At 49.0% G+C, this 16471-nt stretch overlaps 4 protein-coding genes across 4 annotated transcripts; 2 read left to right on the top strand and 2 right to left on the bottom strand.

The window, feature by feature from the left end:
* Positions 1-6555: 6555 nt before the first annotated feature.
* LOC117139915 (DNA repair protein REV1) lies at positions 6556-10141 on the bottom strand. Its single transcript, XM_033302597.1, has 7 exons — positions 10106-10141; positions 8697-10054; positions 8365-8647; positions 7879-8302; positions 7750-7815; positions 6988-7687; positions 6556-6926 (listed from the first exon to the last, which is right to left on the bottom strand). The coding sequence occupies exons 1-7, from the start codon at positions 10139-10141 to the stop codon at positions 6782-6784; spliced, it is 3012 nt and encodes a 1003-aa protein (XP_033158488.1). The 3' UTR covers positions 6556-6781.
* A 339-nt stretch (positions 10142-10480) lies between these two features.
* On the top strand, positions 10481-11572 carry LOC117139926 (mediator of RNA polymerase II transcription subunit 30). Its single transcript, XM_033302610.1, has one exon. The coding sequence runs from the start codon at positions 10552-10554 to the stop codon at positions 11500-11502; it is 951 nt and encodes a 316-aa protein (XP_033158501.1). The 5' UTR covers positions 10481-10551; the 3' UTR covers positions 11503-11572.
* A 119-nt stretch (positions 11573-11691) lies between these two features.
* Positions 11692-12693, top strand: LOC117139936 (tax1-binding protein 3 homolog). Its single transcript, XM_033302621.1, has 3 exons — positions 11692-11856; positions 11997-12125; positions 12287-12693. The coding sequence occupies exons 1-3, from the start codon at positions 11803-11805 to the stop codon at positions 12473-12475; spliced, it is 372 nt and encodes a 123-aa protein (XP_033158512.1). The 5' UTR covers positions 11692-11802; the 3' UTR covers positions 12476-12693.
* A 720-nt stretch (positions 12694-13413) lies between these two features.
* LOC117139924 (UDP-glucose 4-epimerase) lies at positions 13414-16177 on the bottom strand. The gene is made up of 4 exons (XM_033302608.1): positions 15651-16177; positions 15283-15523; positions 14201-14491; positions 13414-14143 (listed from the first exon to the last, which is right to left on the bottom strand). Exons 2-4 carry the CDS (start codon positions 15520-15522, stop codon positions 13622-13624), a joined length of 1053 nt encoding a protein of 350 aa, XP_033158499.1. The 5' UTR covers position 15523; positions 15651-16177; the 3' UTR covers positions 13414-13621.
* Positions 16178-16471: the final 294 nt, after the last annotated feature.

Genomic DNA, 16471 nt, shown 5'->3' with positions numbered 1-16471 from the left:
CCGCCGGCCCATAAAAGTGAAAAGAACATAAACTTGAAGCGCATCCAAAGACGGTCAGCAGATCGCCGTGACTTCGCGAATTGGTGTGAAATTGGCCAAGTGGCCGGCCAGGTCGCTGGCTTCCAGGAAGGCGCAACACCCGAGCCGTGTAATTAGGCGTATTCCCGCCCGATCTCGCGGCTGTCGGGGATGTTTAAAGTTGAGGCCCTAAAGCTGTTGCTGCTCGCATTTATCAGTGCAAACAAGCGCTAAGAGGCCGCTTAGCCCAAAATCGAAAGCCGCGAAAAGCAAGGCCAAAATGCGATATCAAATCGGAGACAGGCCAACTTGCCTGCAAGGTATTTCTAGATAAAAGTCAAATCCAATATGAAATATTTCTAATTGCCAAGGAAGCTGTTTTCAAGATTCTATCCCTTTTTAAAAGACCATTGATTTGTGTATATATGGTGTTTTGCTGCTTCTCTCGTGCTGTTTTAAGTGACAGATGGCGGTTGTGCTCATCGGGTAGCCACTGTACGCCCTTCGGCGAGGGGACCGATGTTTTATGCCACAACTAATAAGGATAATTGCAACGCCGACTGGGCGTTAAGTGAGCTCAGACGGGCAGTTTCCACTTGGCTTTGGGGTTTGAGCCTTAGTTTTAAGTTGGGCTTTAGCCTCAGCTCCAATTTCGATGCGGAAATTTGACAAATTGCCATCTTGGCGGTTGCGCATGCTCATGTTGCTGCTGCTGTTGCTGCTGTTGCTGCTGCTGCTGGGTTGTTGCTGTCGTGTAAACGGTTGCAGGTGTTTCGGGTGGGCGTGGCCGCTCCGATTTGGACTCGGATTGGGACTGGGAATGGGATTGGGTATGGGACTGGACATGGGTCTTAGACCCTCGTAGTGCGATCAGTCCGATTTGTATCGCTGTCCAATTAAGCCGCGCAACATGCGGCGGCAACATGTTGCCGCTGTGCGATATTGCTAACGAACCACTGACAATGCAACTGCCGTCACTTTGACACTCCCGCGGAAAAAACCGGAGGAGAACCGCGAAAAATTCATTACGATTTCGATTTAAGTTGAATAATTATTTATCTAGATAATGCCGACTCTCCGTCGCGGCGTGTGATTCATATCGCCGCCATTGCAGGCGTGTCAGCGGCAACAGTTGCTGCGGCTGCAGTGGTTGTTGCTGCTGCGGCTGCACCGCAGCCACAGTTGCAATCTCGACCGGCAAATGGCAACGGCCGCTGCCTGACACAAAACAAATAGACTGTCAGTTTATGTAGCGTTTGGTATGACTAAATGCCGCTGTGATTGCGCCGAACGCGCTGGGATTTGGCCGCCGTGGGTGGATAGGGAGGATAAGAGCGTAATTGCAACGGCAGCGGGAGTGTTAGCTGCGATATGAGATCCCACAGGAAGTGTAGTAGGCTACAGATACAGCAGAACCAGACGGAATGCTGGGAATTCATCTAAACGATTCGTGTAGCCATTAGCATGGCAGCTGATGTAATGCCGCGATTAATGTCACAGCAATATGGCCATATAGGGAGTAGTGCGACTTGGCCTGAACTCTGCGAATGACGGCGATCTGCAGAGCGCCAATGCACCTGTCAGCTGCCATCAACAGCTGGGCGATTGACCCCCGTAGCCCCCAGGAGGCACTGAAGGGGCGGGGTCGTGCTTAGCATATTTCCCAGGTAGCGCGGCACAGCGATTCAATTACACTTAGCCGGCTGCACACGACATGTGATTATCGCCCGCCGCAGATCGGATATATATGCTATATACCTGGATTTGCTGGTCGGAAAGGGGGAGGGAGTAATTAAAAATGCGTGAAAGCGCGCAGAATTTTATCTGGCCGCCGCTGAGGGGCTGGCATAAATCAAAGCGTGGACCAGTTTGCAGCTCAATTGAAAAGGCGAAAAATCAGCAGGGAAATAAATAAATATAAATAAATAAAGCAAATCCATTGGCGGGCAACGGCAATTTTGAGGCAAGATTTATGTGGCCATAAAGGCGATTAGAGAACCAGGCGAAACGTCAAAAGACAAAATGCGGCGCAAGAAATAGAAAAACCGCCATCCATGTCCGAGTCCAGTTTGCACTTTACACGATTTTGTAATTTATTTCTGAAGCTTCGATTGGCGGCGGCGGCATTCTAATGGCAAGTGCACACACATATGTGTGTATGTATGTGTGACTGTTGCCTGTTGCAAGGGGAAGTTGCTGCTGCTGCTGCTGCTTCAGTTGCTGCTGCTGCTGATGTTGCCACTGGCTGTGTTCACACTTCCAATTGCCAATTTGCATATTTTTGGCATACGTAATGCCCACAACAACAACAGCAGCAGCAACACGAGCATAAATCAGAGCCGCGTTTATATGCCTTATCGCCCGCCAACATCTCCGACTGGCAATTCATCTCGCACTCAATTTCCCTCCATTCGCTTTGTATTTGTTTACGCGGCGCATAATTAATTCCATTTGCACATGCGAGCGTTGCGCATACGCCGTGTGGACTCGCACCCAGAATAAAGTCGCGTGACACGGGCGAAATTGAGCTATTAGCGTATAAGCTCGGAATTGAGCTACTACCCTGCGAAATATGAGCACGGGGTATTTAGATGTATAATTTAATCAGCTTATTGGGGGTCATTTCTTTAAGCTCACTTTACATATATTAAATAAATCCTCCTTCTGTGGAGGATAACCTCCTATATATACCCATGCATTTTGTTGTTGTGCTCACGACACCAACTCTATGTTTTTCCATTGACTGCCTTATCGTTTGAAGTGATTTTCGAACCGCCCCGTTTGAAATTGGTCTCGCCTCATGTGGGTGTCTGCAGCTGGATGGGTTGCGGGTTTCTCAGCCTTCTCTGGCCTGGGAAGCTAAGGAGCCACAGAGCCCAATCTCGGAATGCGTGGCTAGTTGGCTATTGGGCTATTGGCCTGGGCCATTGGCCATTGGCCATTGGCCATTGATGCTGCTGATGTGTTTTGACTGCTGCGCTGATTTACGGCCAGCGCCTGCCGAGCGGCAATTTGTTTGGACGTTTAGTTTGGACCAAGGCCACAAACGAGGAGGCAAATTAACGCGCCAGTCGGCACATAACTCGCCGTACGCATAAAACACGTTAAGTAATCAATTGGCGGCCCTGCGAAAGCGGCAAAGCGGCAAAACGGCGGGATGGCTAAATGGCAAAATGGCAAAACGGCAGCCACATAGAACATCCAGGCAAGTGTTCATGGCCAAAGCCGGAGCACAAGCCATTGCCAGCGGCGGGCCAGGCAACAATTGCCGCATTTTTAAGGGCCGCGAAACACGTGCAGCTCCTCCTCGCTGAAACTTCAAAGTGTCCTGCGGCATAATGCGCTTAATAAACCATGAATCACTGTCCGCGAGGAGGCTGTCAGAGCTTCAGCTGCAGCGGCAGCATCAGCAGCAGCAGCATCAACATCCCCGCAGCAACATCGCAGCAGCAACGGCAGCAACAGACGGCCAACATTGATTTTGTCACGACGCAAACACTTTAAAGGCAATTGCTGAAGTGCGCTGCTCTGCGCTGCGCTGCACTGCGTCCCTGTCTCCTTTTCAAGTAAATGATGTGCGCATGTGATAAAGGGCCGTCTTGGCCACAAACGAGCTTTGGGCCGGGCTTACTCCTCCCGCTGCCCACCACTTCCTTGCTGCCCAGCTCGACCTGGGATCGGCGAGACCCTTGTTGCAATCCCTGTTGTCGCCGCTTGAGTGGCATAAAAAACGACTTGCACTTGGACTCGAGCGGGTTCTCCTCCCGCCTCTTCCACCTCTTCCCCTTCCTAGCCATCTCGCCTCCACTCCCACTCCGTCGGCTTGGATCCATGGGGCTATCAACATTCTCAGGTGCGCCTGCGCGGCCTTTGTTTCGGCCACGGCCATTGGGCATCGCCATCGCCTTTGCCTTCGCCTTCGCCATTGCCAGCTTTTGTCAGCTCCTTACTCAGATGGCCAAAAATTAACTGGACATCTACTCCTGCACGGTAAGAAAAGGGGATGACCGCACTCGTATCCAAGCCTAAAGCCCAACCTAAAGAAAAAGATTAGGAAGCTCTCGTAGCTCATTTGGCAACAAAGAGAGTGAATTGGTTTCAAAATAGATAGCAATACCATTTCTCTCAGTGCTTTATTGGTAACCCTTAGCCCACCACTGAACTAGTTAAGTTGTTAGCCGGGCCTCAGGGATTTGGCAGGGGTCTCGGGAGTGTAACCCCATCGGATTCTGCAGTTGCAGTGGCAACTGCTGCCCCACTCCACCGCAACCCATCCCGGCCAGGCATCATTAATCAGTTTGGGTTCATCAGCGGCAACATGGTTCATTAGCTTTGGTTGCTTGCTGCTGCTGCTGCAGTTACTGCTGCAGTCGCTGTTGCTGTTGCTGTTGCTGTTGCTGTTGCTGTTGCTGTTGCTGATGTGGCTGTTGCCGCAGTGCCCGTTTGGCGGCCTGCCTGTCGACGATTCTAATCATAAGGCACAGCACCAGGAACGGACTTGGGTCTCCGGCTCTCCTCTGCCGCCGGCCAAGTTAATTGGCTAGAAGTTTTGCATAGACAGAGGCCAGGCTCAGCCTCAGCTGCAGCTTTGGCGGCTAAAGCCGCATCGTCTGCCGCTACTTATTTGGTAGCAGCCGAAACCGCAGCAACCTCGGGCACTATCACCATCTGAGCCTCAAATCCTCGGCGGAGCCAGCATACACACTTGCATAGGGCTCAAACCATATAGCAGCATATAGCAAAGCTCTGGCAGGGATCTTGTCGCATAGTCACGTCCGATAATGCTGACAGTTTCCAGCTGCTCCGGCAGCTACTGTTGTTCGGCTGACTTCACGAGCGTGGGAATAAACCTGGCAGCACGCTGGGACTCCGACTTGGCCTCATGTTGCTACCGACTGCCCACACTCGCCCATCTGTCCACCGATATTTGTACATCTCCTGCAGTAAACTGCAGTTTTTCTTGGTATCTGTCAAGTCACTTTACTGAAATCTATCGTTGTATCTAAGTTGACAAAGTGTGGTGACCCCGCCCACTTCCTTAACTTTTCGGTAATTCATTTTGAAATGTTTGCACGAGGGAGTGCACTAAACTGTATCTATCCATAGTTCATAGGAATAACCCATGCAAAGAAAACTCAGCACTCCCAAGAATCTGGGCACCTCCCCTCACGACTCCACACCCAACCAAGCCAAACTTAAACAACCCAAACCAGCCGCCGTGGAGTCGTTGACAAATCGCGTCGGCAGCCAACGAGTCTATCAAGACTTGACAACATTTGCATCTGGTCCGGGCCAACTTGAGATAACTCGACCAGATCATGGGGCAAGTTGCAGCGGCTGCTGCATGTTGCTGCTACCGAGTTCCGCGACGACAGGATGCATAAAATTTATGAAACAACGACGCCTTTTGCGCACATAATTAAATCAGACAAAGCGTAGCTCATGTAAATCCCGAGTGCCGGGTGCAGCCCATTTCGTCCCATCCCACCACATCCCATCCAGAGCCAAGCCAGCCCACAGAGACACCAGCCACATCGCCACCGGATGCTGAGCCAGAAATGCAGCTTGACTATTTTTAATTACCGGGTAACATCTGCTCCATCTTCAGCTCCATCTGCCAGCCGAAGTGGGGTGGCCTTCAGTGATGGACATTGTGAGAATTTATTGGCCAGGTGGGATACGAGTTATATTGTACATGCCGGATAAACAATTACTTAGCTTAAGTACTTTGGAAATAGGTAATGATTTCTAATGCAAAACGAAAATAGAATATGGGTTAATAATATTTTTTATAATTCTATACCAATAATTTTCTGTATATTCTACTAAGTCCATTGACTAACTCTACCCATATGGATTCCCAAGTTTTCCCACCTCTGGCTTCCTGGCATGAGCACTGTAATTGTTATGGTTGTCATGAGGCTGCGGATGGGATGGGCTGGGATTGGGATTGGGATTGGGGCAGGTGGTTGGTTGCTGACTGTTCAGAAAGAACCGAGGACACATAAAGTAAAATCAATCAAAAATGTACAACAAATGTGGTCTGAACTTTTATAAAATATAATTTTTAGATTGATCTAGGTCCTAAACAAAAATCCTCATAAAGTAGATTGCTCTATGAAACCTAATCCTAATTTCTTTGAGTGTAGGCATGCTGCATGCGAATCAATTACATATTACTGCCGTCGCAGCGATTAACTGCAGTGACTTTAGAGAACTGTTCAACACTAACCTGTTCGAGTCGATGCCGCTTTCATTAAAGTGCAAATTATGACTTGCCAGTTCCGCCAGGTGTTGTGCCCGCCTGGCCTATTTGTCTTGAGTGGCCGGGCCTCGGCGGGAAAGAGCCACCCGGCGGTGGCTAAGACGCGGCTCTGCCCTTTGCGTATGAAGTTATCAACGCCATCGTCGCAGCGGCCACAGCCCCACTTTATTCACCGCACTTGCAACATTAATTGCTACCTGTTCCCGGAGTTGTAGATGAATAGCATCGAGCTACATATCTATATATAGGATTCAGTGAGAAATGGAAAAGTATTCGTTTTCTTGTAGGTTACATTTATTCAAAATTATAACCAGAGATCAACAGGTCAGTTATGTGGTCTGCATTCTGATAAGGGATTCATCAGAATGTTCTCATTTTTGTTCGGATTAATGGATGGCTCATTAACTTTATCAGCTGGCCGCATTCATAGCTTGGCGTTACATTATTAAATTAATTATTCTGAATGGCACCCAACATGCGTTCTAAATGGCCAGGACCTTAAGAGCACTTTCTGCACCGAATGTACTCAATGAACAGCAGATTGTAACCCTCAATCGTGAGCATTTGGTTCTGGATAACCTGCTCAATGTGCTTGTAAGCCATATGCCAGCAGCAAGAGCAGCTGCGTTTCATATTGATGATGCTGCAAAAGAAAGGTAGCCAATTTGGGCAGAAATTAAAAGTGTTTTGAAGCAACTACTTACCGGCACAAATACTTCATCACATCGCACATGTGGTCCAATTGGTCGTTCCTAATCATACGAGAAACCTGCTTGAGAAATAGATCCACGTCATTCGGGCTTGGCGCCTCATCGCGACTGACCCAATGGTTCAGCAAGTCCTTGTATTTGTCCCCCATCAGCAGCTCGGGTATCTCCGGCACCTCCGTGACGGGATGTGAGATGAGCTTCAGAATATGGGGATGCACAAAGTTAGGCATATCCTCAATGTAGTCTGCCACAATGTGATCCGATCGGATGTAATGCTCTTGTTCCTTGCGCTCCTTGCGCTGTTGCAATCTAGCCACAGCCGCCCGGGAAGTAGATGGCTTAAGATCGGTGGCCTTTAGCGGGCTCAGGTTGGTGGAGACAGACGGATTTAATAAAGGCGGTGATTGGAGGGCCGGGTATTGTGGAGAACGATTTTCATCGTACTCGGCTATGCAGAGGTGTTCCTCCTTATTGGCAATCACCTCGAGGCGTATATCCTCCGGCAGCTGAGCCAAAACATCCTCATCCAGCTTTGGTACAAGGGATAATGGCCGAGTTATCGGCTTTGCAGTTCCTCTTTGACTCCTGTCTTCGGTTACCGATTTCCTGCTCACCGCTGCTGCCGTGAGCATACTGAACACATTCCTGGGCTCCCGGGGCTTAGGTTTATTTTCAAACATCGATGATTTTTTGACTGCAGATAGATATACAAGTCTTAAATATGCTGGAAAGTGAACTACTTTTCGGCTTAAATACCTTTATCATCGCCTACTTCTCCGGATACTGCTATTCCGCCAACTGCTTCTTGGGGTATGGGTTTATCTAAAGGAAACGTGTTTTATAATTTTAATAAAATAGTTATACAAAATTAGCCGGATTAAATACCTTTCTTCATTTCGGACATTTTGCCGAACATCTGCTTGATAATGTTCTCCTTCCGAACTGCGCTGGCATCCTCCAGCCTAGTGAGGTGTATGCCTAACCCACGCAATTCGTGGGGCGGTATATCGGCTTCTTTCATCAGGTTCAGGACCACCGTGGTGATTACATTTACATCATCCGTAGCATGTTTGATCAAAGAGGACTTGTTGATGGTATCGCAAACTCCGTGGCCCATGTACTTGGAGGTTTCGACTGGCGCTTCGGCGGCGCGCACCATTATCTTCAGGTTAACCGATCTAGCCTTGCGCTTGATCTCAACCAGACGCTTAGTAACCTCGTCGCTGAGCTGACACAGAAATTGTTCGCACTCGGCCGAGTTGGTAAAGCGGATACCAAAGTTCATTTCGGCAGAAACTGTTTTGCGGGGCTAAACGAAAAGTACGATATTAGAAACAAATATGTGGCACGCAATCAAATCTGCACGCCAACCTGCTCGTAAGCCAAAGGACGATCATCAATTCCTCTGCAGTTCTGGAACAAATTCTGACCAAGCTTTTTGCCCAGCACTCTTTCCAGCCTCCCCAACGTTGTTTTCTGAACATCTCCGCAATTATTCAGTCCCGCCTGCTTGAGCTTATGGCTTATGCTGCTGCCCACTCCGGGCAGTAAATCCAAAGACATCGGCGCCATATAGGCCAAAATATCATTTTTCGAATCCAACAAGAACTGGCCGTTCGGCTTGGCCTCCTTGGTGGCCATACGTGCCAGCAACCTATAATAATATAAATATTATAATTGTACAGGGTAATTTGCTCTCTCACTTGTTGCTTGCCACCCCTGCTGAGCACGTACATCCCGTTTTGGAGTACACCTCCTGCCTGAGGTGACTCACAAAAGCCATCACATCTACATTGAGTTCGTCTACCAGATCGGTTAGCTCCACAAACATCTCGTCGCAACTCACAGCCTCGATGTTTAAGGTGTACTGAGCCACTGTGTCGTACAGAGTGAAAGCCACCTCCTTGTAACCTTCGAAGTCGTACGGAATCGTCTTTAGCTCCGGGCACAGCTTCAGGGCCTGGCCCACAAACATTCCATTGCGGATACCCTTTTCCCGCGCCTCGTAGCTGCAGGAGGCGATCTCCGAGAGCGACATTTTCTTGTCGAAGCCCGAGCGCACCTTTTCCGCCTTGTCTCCATCGTGGAAATGGTGCTCGAAGCGCTGGGCAAAGAGTTCCAGCTCTGCCTTTCGGTCCGCCTGCGGATGCACCGGTACATCGGTGGCTGCGTTACCTCCCTTCGAGTGGGTCACCGCAATCGGCAACCCACGAAGCTCAGGACGGGCTCTTAGGCCCACGGACACAAAGAAGCAGTCCATGTCAATGTGCATCACATAGCGATCCAATCCATTTTGTTGTGAATTCGCGAGGTACTTCAGTGTCTCTCTATTGGGAAAGCCCTGGGTACCATGCTTCTGACGCAACCGGCAGACATACTGCTTGAAGCCCGTGCCTAGGGTGGCGATGTGATGCAGTCGTGAGTTTTTATAGAATTCACTTAAGAAGTTTGGATCTGCGGCTGTGCGAGCGGTGGTCGAGTTATTCGAGGTGGTGGATAAGTTTGTGATCTTGCTCTCTGATGCACTGTCCGCCTTTTCCGGCGAAGTGGCCACAGCCTGATGCAAATGCTTGAGAATGCCACCCAACTCCATTTGTGATTCATCGTTTGTAGAGTCTACCTCCATTTCCGCTTTATCTTTCGGCGGCTCCACATCCGATTTGCTGTCATTTGCGTCGTTGTCTTTGGGTTTGCCAAACATGAGCCGGGGCTGCGATGTCTTCTGGTTCGTGTACAGCAGATAGGGCTTGTAGTCTACTATCTTCTTTTTCTGCAGACAATCCACCACCCACTTGGCGCTGATGAACTTGCTGAGATTCATGTTCCTGACCTTCACATCGGGCAGAACGGAGGCTATTATATACGTCGTGTGGCTCCTTTCGTAGTGGTGAAAGGTCCCGCCGTGCACCATCATGATCCGCTTCAGTTCATCCGCCGAAGGGTCGGTCCGACCGTTCACAAATATAGAAATTCCTTCGAAGAGGTCCGACTTGCGAAATGGATCGCTGGCGGCAGCGAACTGCTCCTCCAGTTTAGATTTCTTGGCTTCGAAGTAGCCGCCCTGAAAAAAATGGGTTTGGTTGATGTTTTTGACAGATTATTTTCAGCTTACCCATTCACTAAAACCATTATCCTCGTCGCGGGTCATTTTTAAGCGTTTAAAAACATTAAAAAGCTAAAATTGAACTTCACCAATGCCGCTCAGCTGACACACTCATGCTCTTTTTTTTTGCGCCCATGTGGCAACTCTCATTTCACATGGCCGCACACCTATCGAGTTTTGCAGGGTGTTATTATTACCATTTTGGGTATGACTAAGATATTAAATTTTAGTAATCACCAAGTAAAAACTTAGTAAAACCACTCAATTTATCTAGTTAAGGGAACTTAGCAATTTAAAACCCCCAACTACGTCCTGGTCTTTCTTCTCAGCTGTTCGCAAGCATACAGTTTCAGCGTTGTCTAACACTGTCCTTTTTTATGTTATCGACAACAGTGTCATCTGCAAAGTTTATCGTTCTGCGTGATATTTTGTTTATTTTATAAGGAATTTGCAAAATGTGGAAATATGGTCAAAACCAGGGTAATCAGGGGCCTTCGGGCGGTGGCGGAGGAGGCGGGGGTCCCAACATGATGCCCATGGGCGGATTCGGCATGCAGCACGGTAATATGCAGCAAATGCACATGTCGCCGCAACATCAACAGCAGCAACAACAAATGGGCATGATGGGCGGACCGGGTAGCATGCAAATGAATCCCCAAGGACCTGGAGGTCCTGGCGGCCTGATGCCCGGCATGTCTCCGCAGCACCAGATGCAGCAACAGCAGCAGATGATGCAGCAGCAAATGATGGTGCCTCAACAAGGAGTGGGCGTCGGAGTGGGAATGGGCGGCGGTGTGGGAATGGGAGGAGGGGGCGTGGTTCCCCAGCAGCAGCAACAGCAGCCCCAACAAAACATGACCCAGCAGAACATTCCCCAACAGCAACAGCAACTCAATCCGGTCGCAGGAATTCCACCCGGTGGAGCCGGAGGCAGCAACAATATGCTGGCTATCTCGCAGCAAAATCCTCACAAGGAGATTAACATTGTGCAGCTGTCGCGTCTCGGTCAGGAAACGGTGCAGGATATCGCCTCGCGCTTCCAGGAGGTCTTCGCCTCCCTCAAGGGCATCCAGCCCACCTCGCACAGGGAAAACAACTCCGAGAAGAAGGTGCAGGAGTACTTCCGCACCATCCGGCTGCTCTTCAAGAGGGTGCGCATCATCTACGAGAAGTGCAACGACGCCGGAATGGATTACATGAGCGCCGAGAGTCTGATTCCCTACCGCGATGAGCCGGAACCGAGAATCGAGCCCTCGCTGTGCGACGAGTACCGGAAAGTCCTGCAGGAGAACCATGAGCTTATAGAGACCGTCAAGCTGAAGAACAGGCAGCTACGCGAGATCATCGATCGGACACGCATCATCATCTGGGAGATCAACACCATGCTGGCCATGCGGCGCTCATAGGCTTAGGGACTCTAGATGTGTAATAGCGTATAAATAAAACTAAGAAACATTGCCAAACAGCAATCGTAAAGACTTTCATGTTTTCTCTGGTTCTATAGCGGATATGAAAAGTATAAATTTAAAATTAGCGGCAGTCGCAGGCACCAATCGCATCACTGCTGCGACCTATCGATTTTTGGCCATCGATAAATGATTGCGAGGAAGAAGCAGAGTTTGTTGTGGGCGACAATCTTAAGACGAATTTACCAGCGGAATATTAGCTAATCTAGCAAATTAAAGTTAGTCAAACCATCGGCAGACATGGCGAAAATGGCATTCCAGCACCAGGCCGGCACGGCGATGGAGTGCTTAAGCGTAAGTTGCGAACGAACTAAACCTGGCTCACACGCACAGTCGCCTGTGTGTGTATAGGTGAAATTGGGTCGGTGGAGCAAAAATGACACATGCCACTTTCAAATTCGAGTGATTGATGAAATGTGACTCACAATTCCCAGATTCCCATCACGCTGCACAAGGAGAAGGACTACGACCAGGAGGGGCGCGAGATCCTCAAGTGCGGCTTCAAGATCGGCGGCGGCATTGACCAGGACTATAAGAAAAGCCCTCAGGGATACACGGATTATGTGAGAAACTTGGGACACTAGAACCTAATTCCTGGCATAGAAGAGAGCTTCAATCTTAAAGATAATCTGATAGCTCTCCTTGAAAGTCTAGGAATTTGGTTTTAGTTCGGTAACTTAACAGCAGTTGCAATGTTACAACGTTTTTTGCCCTTTGAAATTAGGGCATCTATGTGACCGAGGTGCACGAGGGCAGTCCCGCCGCCCGAGCAGGTCTGCGGATCCACGACAAGATCCTGCAGTGCAACGGCTACGACTTCACCATGGTCACCCACAAGAAGGCCGTGAGCTACATCCGGAAAAACCCGATACTCAACATGCTGGTGGCCCGCAAGGGCGTGACCTCCACATAAGTGGTGCTCGGAGCAGGGTCTCCACAGACTACAGCAGTATTTAAGCGGCATTTAAACTATCCCCTCCACCGCCCTCTGGGCCAAGGATCTCTTTGCCTCCTGCAACCTATGCGAATACTTAGAACTACCATATTATACATATTAATTCATTACGTATGCATATCGCACACACATGTAGCCAGACGTAAATGTAGCACCTAGTAATGCTTCTTGTTGAATTCGATTTCTTTGCCCCTCCATCACTTGTTGAACGAATCGCCAAGCTCCTTAGCGTAGAACAGATTGCCAAATACCGATACAAACAAACACTCCCAGAAACAACAGGCTCGAATATAAACAATTTTGTACTTTTATACGTGCAGACCATTCCAAAACCAAACGATATCAGCAGACGAACGCAGAGTTGTTGAAATTCTTTCAACAACTCTGCGTTCGTCTGCTGCTTCTGTTTGGTTTTGGAATATACGCACGTATAAAAGTACAAAATTGTTTATATTCGAGCCTGTTGTTTCTGGGAGTGTTTGTTTGTATCGGTATTTGGCATACATTCATAGTACATACTTGTGATAAATGACTAACTGTGCAGATATGTGCGAAGAAGGCGCATCACTTAAGTTTAAAATTGAGTTTTTAATGTTATATTGCATTTGAATAAATGTTTGCTAAATAAATGTGCGAGTTAGACGTCTTCTTGTAACTTTGGTGCGCATTATGGGATTTATGGGATATATGTGTGCACGTACTGGAACGAGCTGAATCCATTTTTGATTGAGATCCGACAATGGTTGATGCAGTTGTGTGTACTCAGGCAAATATTTTCCCTAATGCCAAGTAAAATCTACCAGTGCCACCTTGTCGGTGACCTTAATTACGCGATTGCGCCAATTGGCACGCGTCAATGATGCCAGCGGTCACCAAACGCGTAAATGAGCACAAAATTACATGACAACAGCGAAAAGCCTTTTTAATTACAAAGTACTTTGGATTACATACGCACACTTGCACACATCGAAGTGCGCGAATACTACACGAAATTTGGAAAGAAATATACACAACTAGAGGCGAATAGAAATTGCTACCTGAGCCATTATCAGGCGTAGTAACTCAGGAACTTGCGGAGCGGCAGGAACGAGGCGATATACAGCTCTACTTGTTGGCATACCCGTTGGGGTTCTGGCTCTGCCAGCGCCACGTGTCCTCGCACATCTTGTCGATGCCACGCTCGGCCTTCCAGCCCAGCTTCTGATCCGCCAACGTGGCGTCCGCATAGCAAGTAGCCACATCCCCGGACCGTCGGTCCACCAGCGTGTAGTTGACCTTCTTGCCGGAGGCCTTCTCAAACGCCTTCACCATGTCCAGCACCGAGTAGCCCACGCCGGTGCCCAAATTGTAGGCGAAGAAGCCCGTCTCCGCGATGTTGCGCAGCTTGTCCAGCGCCTTCACGTGTCCCTCGGCCAGGTCCACGATGTGGATGTAATCGCGCACCCCGGTGCCGTCGTGCGTGGGAAAGTCGCTGCCGTAGACACTCAGACTGGGACGTCGACCCACGGCCACCTGTGCGATGTAGGGCATCAGGTTGTTGGGCTCTCCGTTCGGATCCTCGCCAATCCGTCCACTGATGTGGGCACCCACCGGGTTAAAGTACCGCAGCGAAACCACTGCCCAACGCTGAAAGAGCGAATTCGTTAGTACAAAACTTATGGACATCAACAAATGACATCCTACTTTGTCAGACTTGCACAGATCCTTGAGAATCTCCTCGGTGAAATATTTGGTCTTGCCGTAGGGCGATGTGCAGTTGCCCGTGGGATGCTCCTCGGTCACGGGCAGGAACTTTGGCTCGCCGTAGACGGTGGCGCTGGAGCTGTACACGAACTTGAAGACATTGTTGTCGGCCATCGCCTCCAGCAGGACATTGGTGCCGGTCATGTTGTTGTGGTAGTACTGCAGAGGGATGCGGCAGGACTCGCCCACGGCCTTCAGGGCGGCAAAGTGGGCCACCATGTCGATTTTGTGCTGAAAGTGATGTAAATATACATATTAGTTTGTATCTCTTCAGTGATCACAAGGATAGTGCCTCCTATAAACGCAGTGCAGAATTTAATAGCAATTAAATGATAGTATCACATTGCTTTCAAGGTGATTTAATAACAATTACGTTTTTTATAAATGGTGCTGATTAGGTAAAATTCCACCAAAACAAATATTGCTCAATCTATTCAGTAATCAGTGCGCGTAAGCACAAAGCTGTGTGCATTTATGGTCGAATAAAAATATGGAAAACATTCAAGTACCAGCTTAAAGTTTGCGTATAGAAAACTAAGATATTTCATGGCTATTTGGGCAACAATGTGCATTTAAATAATGTCTATCAAATGTAAATAAACGCTTTGTTTATATACACGACGAAAAACCCCCTTTGATCGAACATCTCAAGAATGCGTGAAAACCTGCTCGAATAAGCGAATTCTCTTGGTTATCAGTTGATGTAAACACTGCAATCTGGGCTCCCGACCATCTCGATTGCAGTGTACGTGCCCGGGAGCTGCTATGGATGTGGATGTGGATGCCAGCGCACCAACTCGAATGCGACCTCGCCAAGTGGCTCTTTCATTCAGGGTCGATCAGCGCGGCGGTTCGTCGGAAGTGCCCCGCCACTTGAGCAAACAACAAAACAAGCGCGAACGAGAAAAAAGCTGATAGCGCGCATGCCAGATAAGCTTGATTGAATGGTATCCAGTTGGCACATTTGCCCCAGAACCTCCGAACTGCTGACGTGCCAGCTATGTAATGCTACGTGTGCTCACCTCCTGGAAGACGGAGCGCACCTGCTCCCTGTCCGTGATGTCCACTCTATAGAAGTTGACCTTCTTGCCGGTGATTTCCTGCACCCGGCTGAGGGCCTCCGGCAGCTTGGCCCCGCTGCTGTAGGCATTGCACAGGTTGTCCACGCAGATGACGTTGTAGCCCGCATTGAGCATCTCCAGAACCGTGTGGGAGCCAATGTAGCCGGCTCCTCCGGTGACCAGAACCGTGGGTGGGGCCATCCTAAGTGGCGAAAGGGGAAAACACACGAAATTAGGCCACACGAGTACCCAGTTCTCATTGACGTCACCAAAATCGTTCGGCAGGCGTGCGAAATAGCCGTCTGCTTGGCGAAAAACGGGTAACTCACCTGTTTACAGGTGATTATGGTAGAGAAGCCCCGCTCAGTGAATCAGATTGAGATTGGCTAGACGCAAGAGACGTGCCCTTGAAATGATTCCGCCTCGGATTCCGATGCCTAAAAGCGCCTCTGATCTCCGACGAGATTGCAGATGATGGTGTAGATGAAGATGCCAAAGATCGCTGACCGTTGAGTGCTATCGTGTGCTAACCCGTTTCTTGCACTCTTCCTCATTCATCTGTGTTGTCGTACGTCTGTTTTGATCTGCGGTCGCTGGCCAACTGAACTGCTGGCTCTCCACGGAGCCTATTTAACTTGTTCTCAGTTCTCCGAACGCGCACTTCTTATCAGTCTCGTTGGTTGGTGGGCTCGGAGCTCTCCTGTCACTTTGTTTCAAGTGCTAGCAGCAGGCTGACTTGGTCGACGGACTGCCGGGGTCACCTCGAAGTGCATCCTTATCGCCGCTGACCTTTGGCTCTCGATTCCATACCCATTTATGCAATTTCCAGGTGCTCTTCACTTCGCTCTCCGAATAAAAGTAAACAAATTGGCAGCGTTGCCACGCGACGTGGCTCGTTCGGCGCTGCCACATTCGCCGACTTTTCTGCTTTCTGGCCCGGCAGATTTCATCTCGATAAGTTTTTTGGCTGTCTATCGATATGCACAACTTAAAACAAGAAGTGCGCCCATATCGATGTTTAAATGTGAAAACATTCCGAAGACGCCAATAGGAGTGCCAAAAAACTTATTTTATTTGTAAAGCGGATTAAGTCACGAATCGTAACTAAGGTAGAGATCTAAACTGAATAGGCTAATAACAGCAGAATAAC

This window comes from Drosophila mauritiana, chromosome 3L, assembly GCF_004382145.1.
Source record: "Drosophila mauritiana strain mau12 chromosome 3L, ASM438214v1, whole genome shotgun sequence".
NCBI lineage: Eukaryota > Metazoa > Arthropoda > Insecta > Diptera > Drosophilidae > Drosophila > Drosophila mauritiana.
The sequence above is the reverse complement of the archived record's forward strand: the minus strand, read 5'-3'. Positions and strand labels throughout refer to the sequence as shown.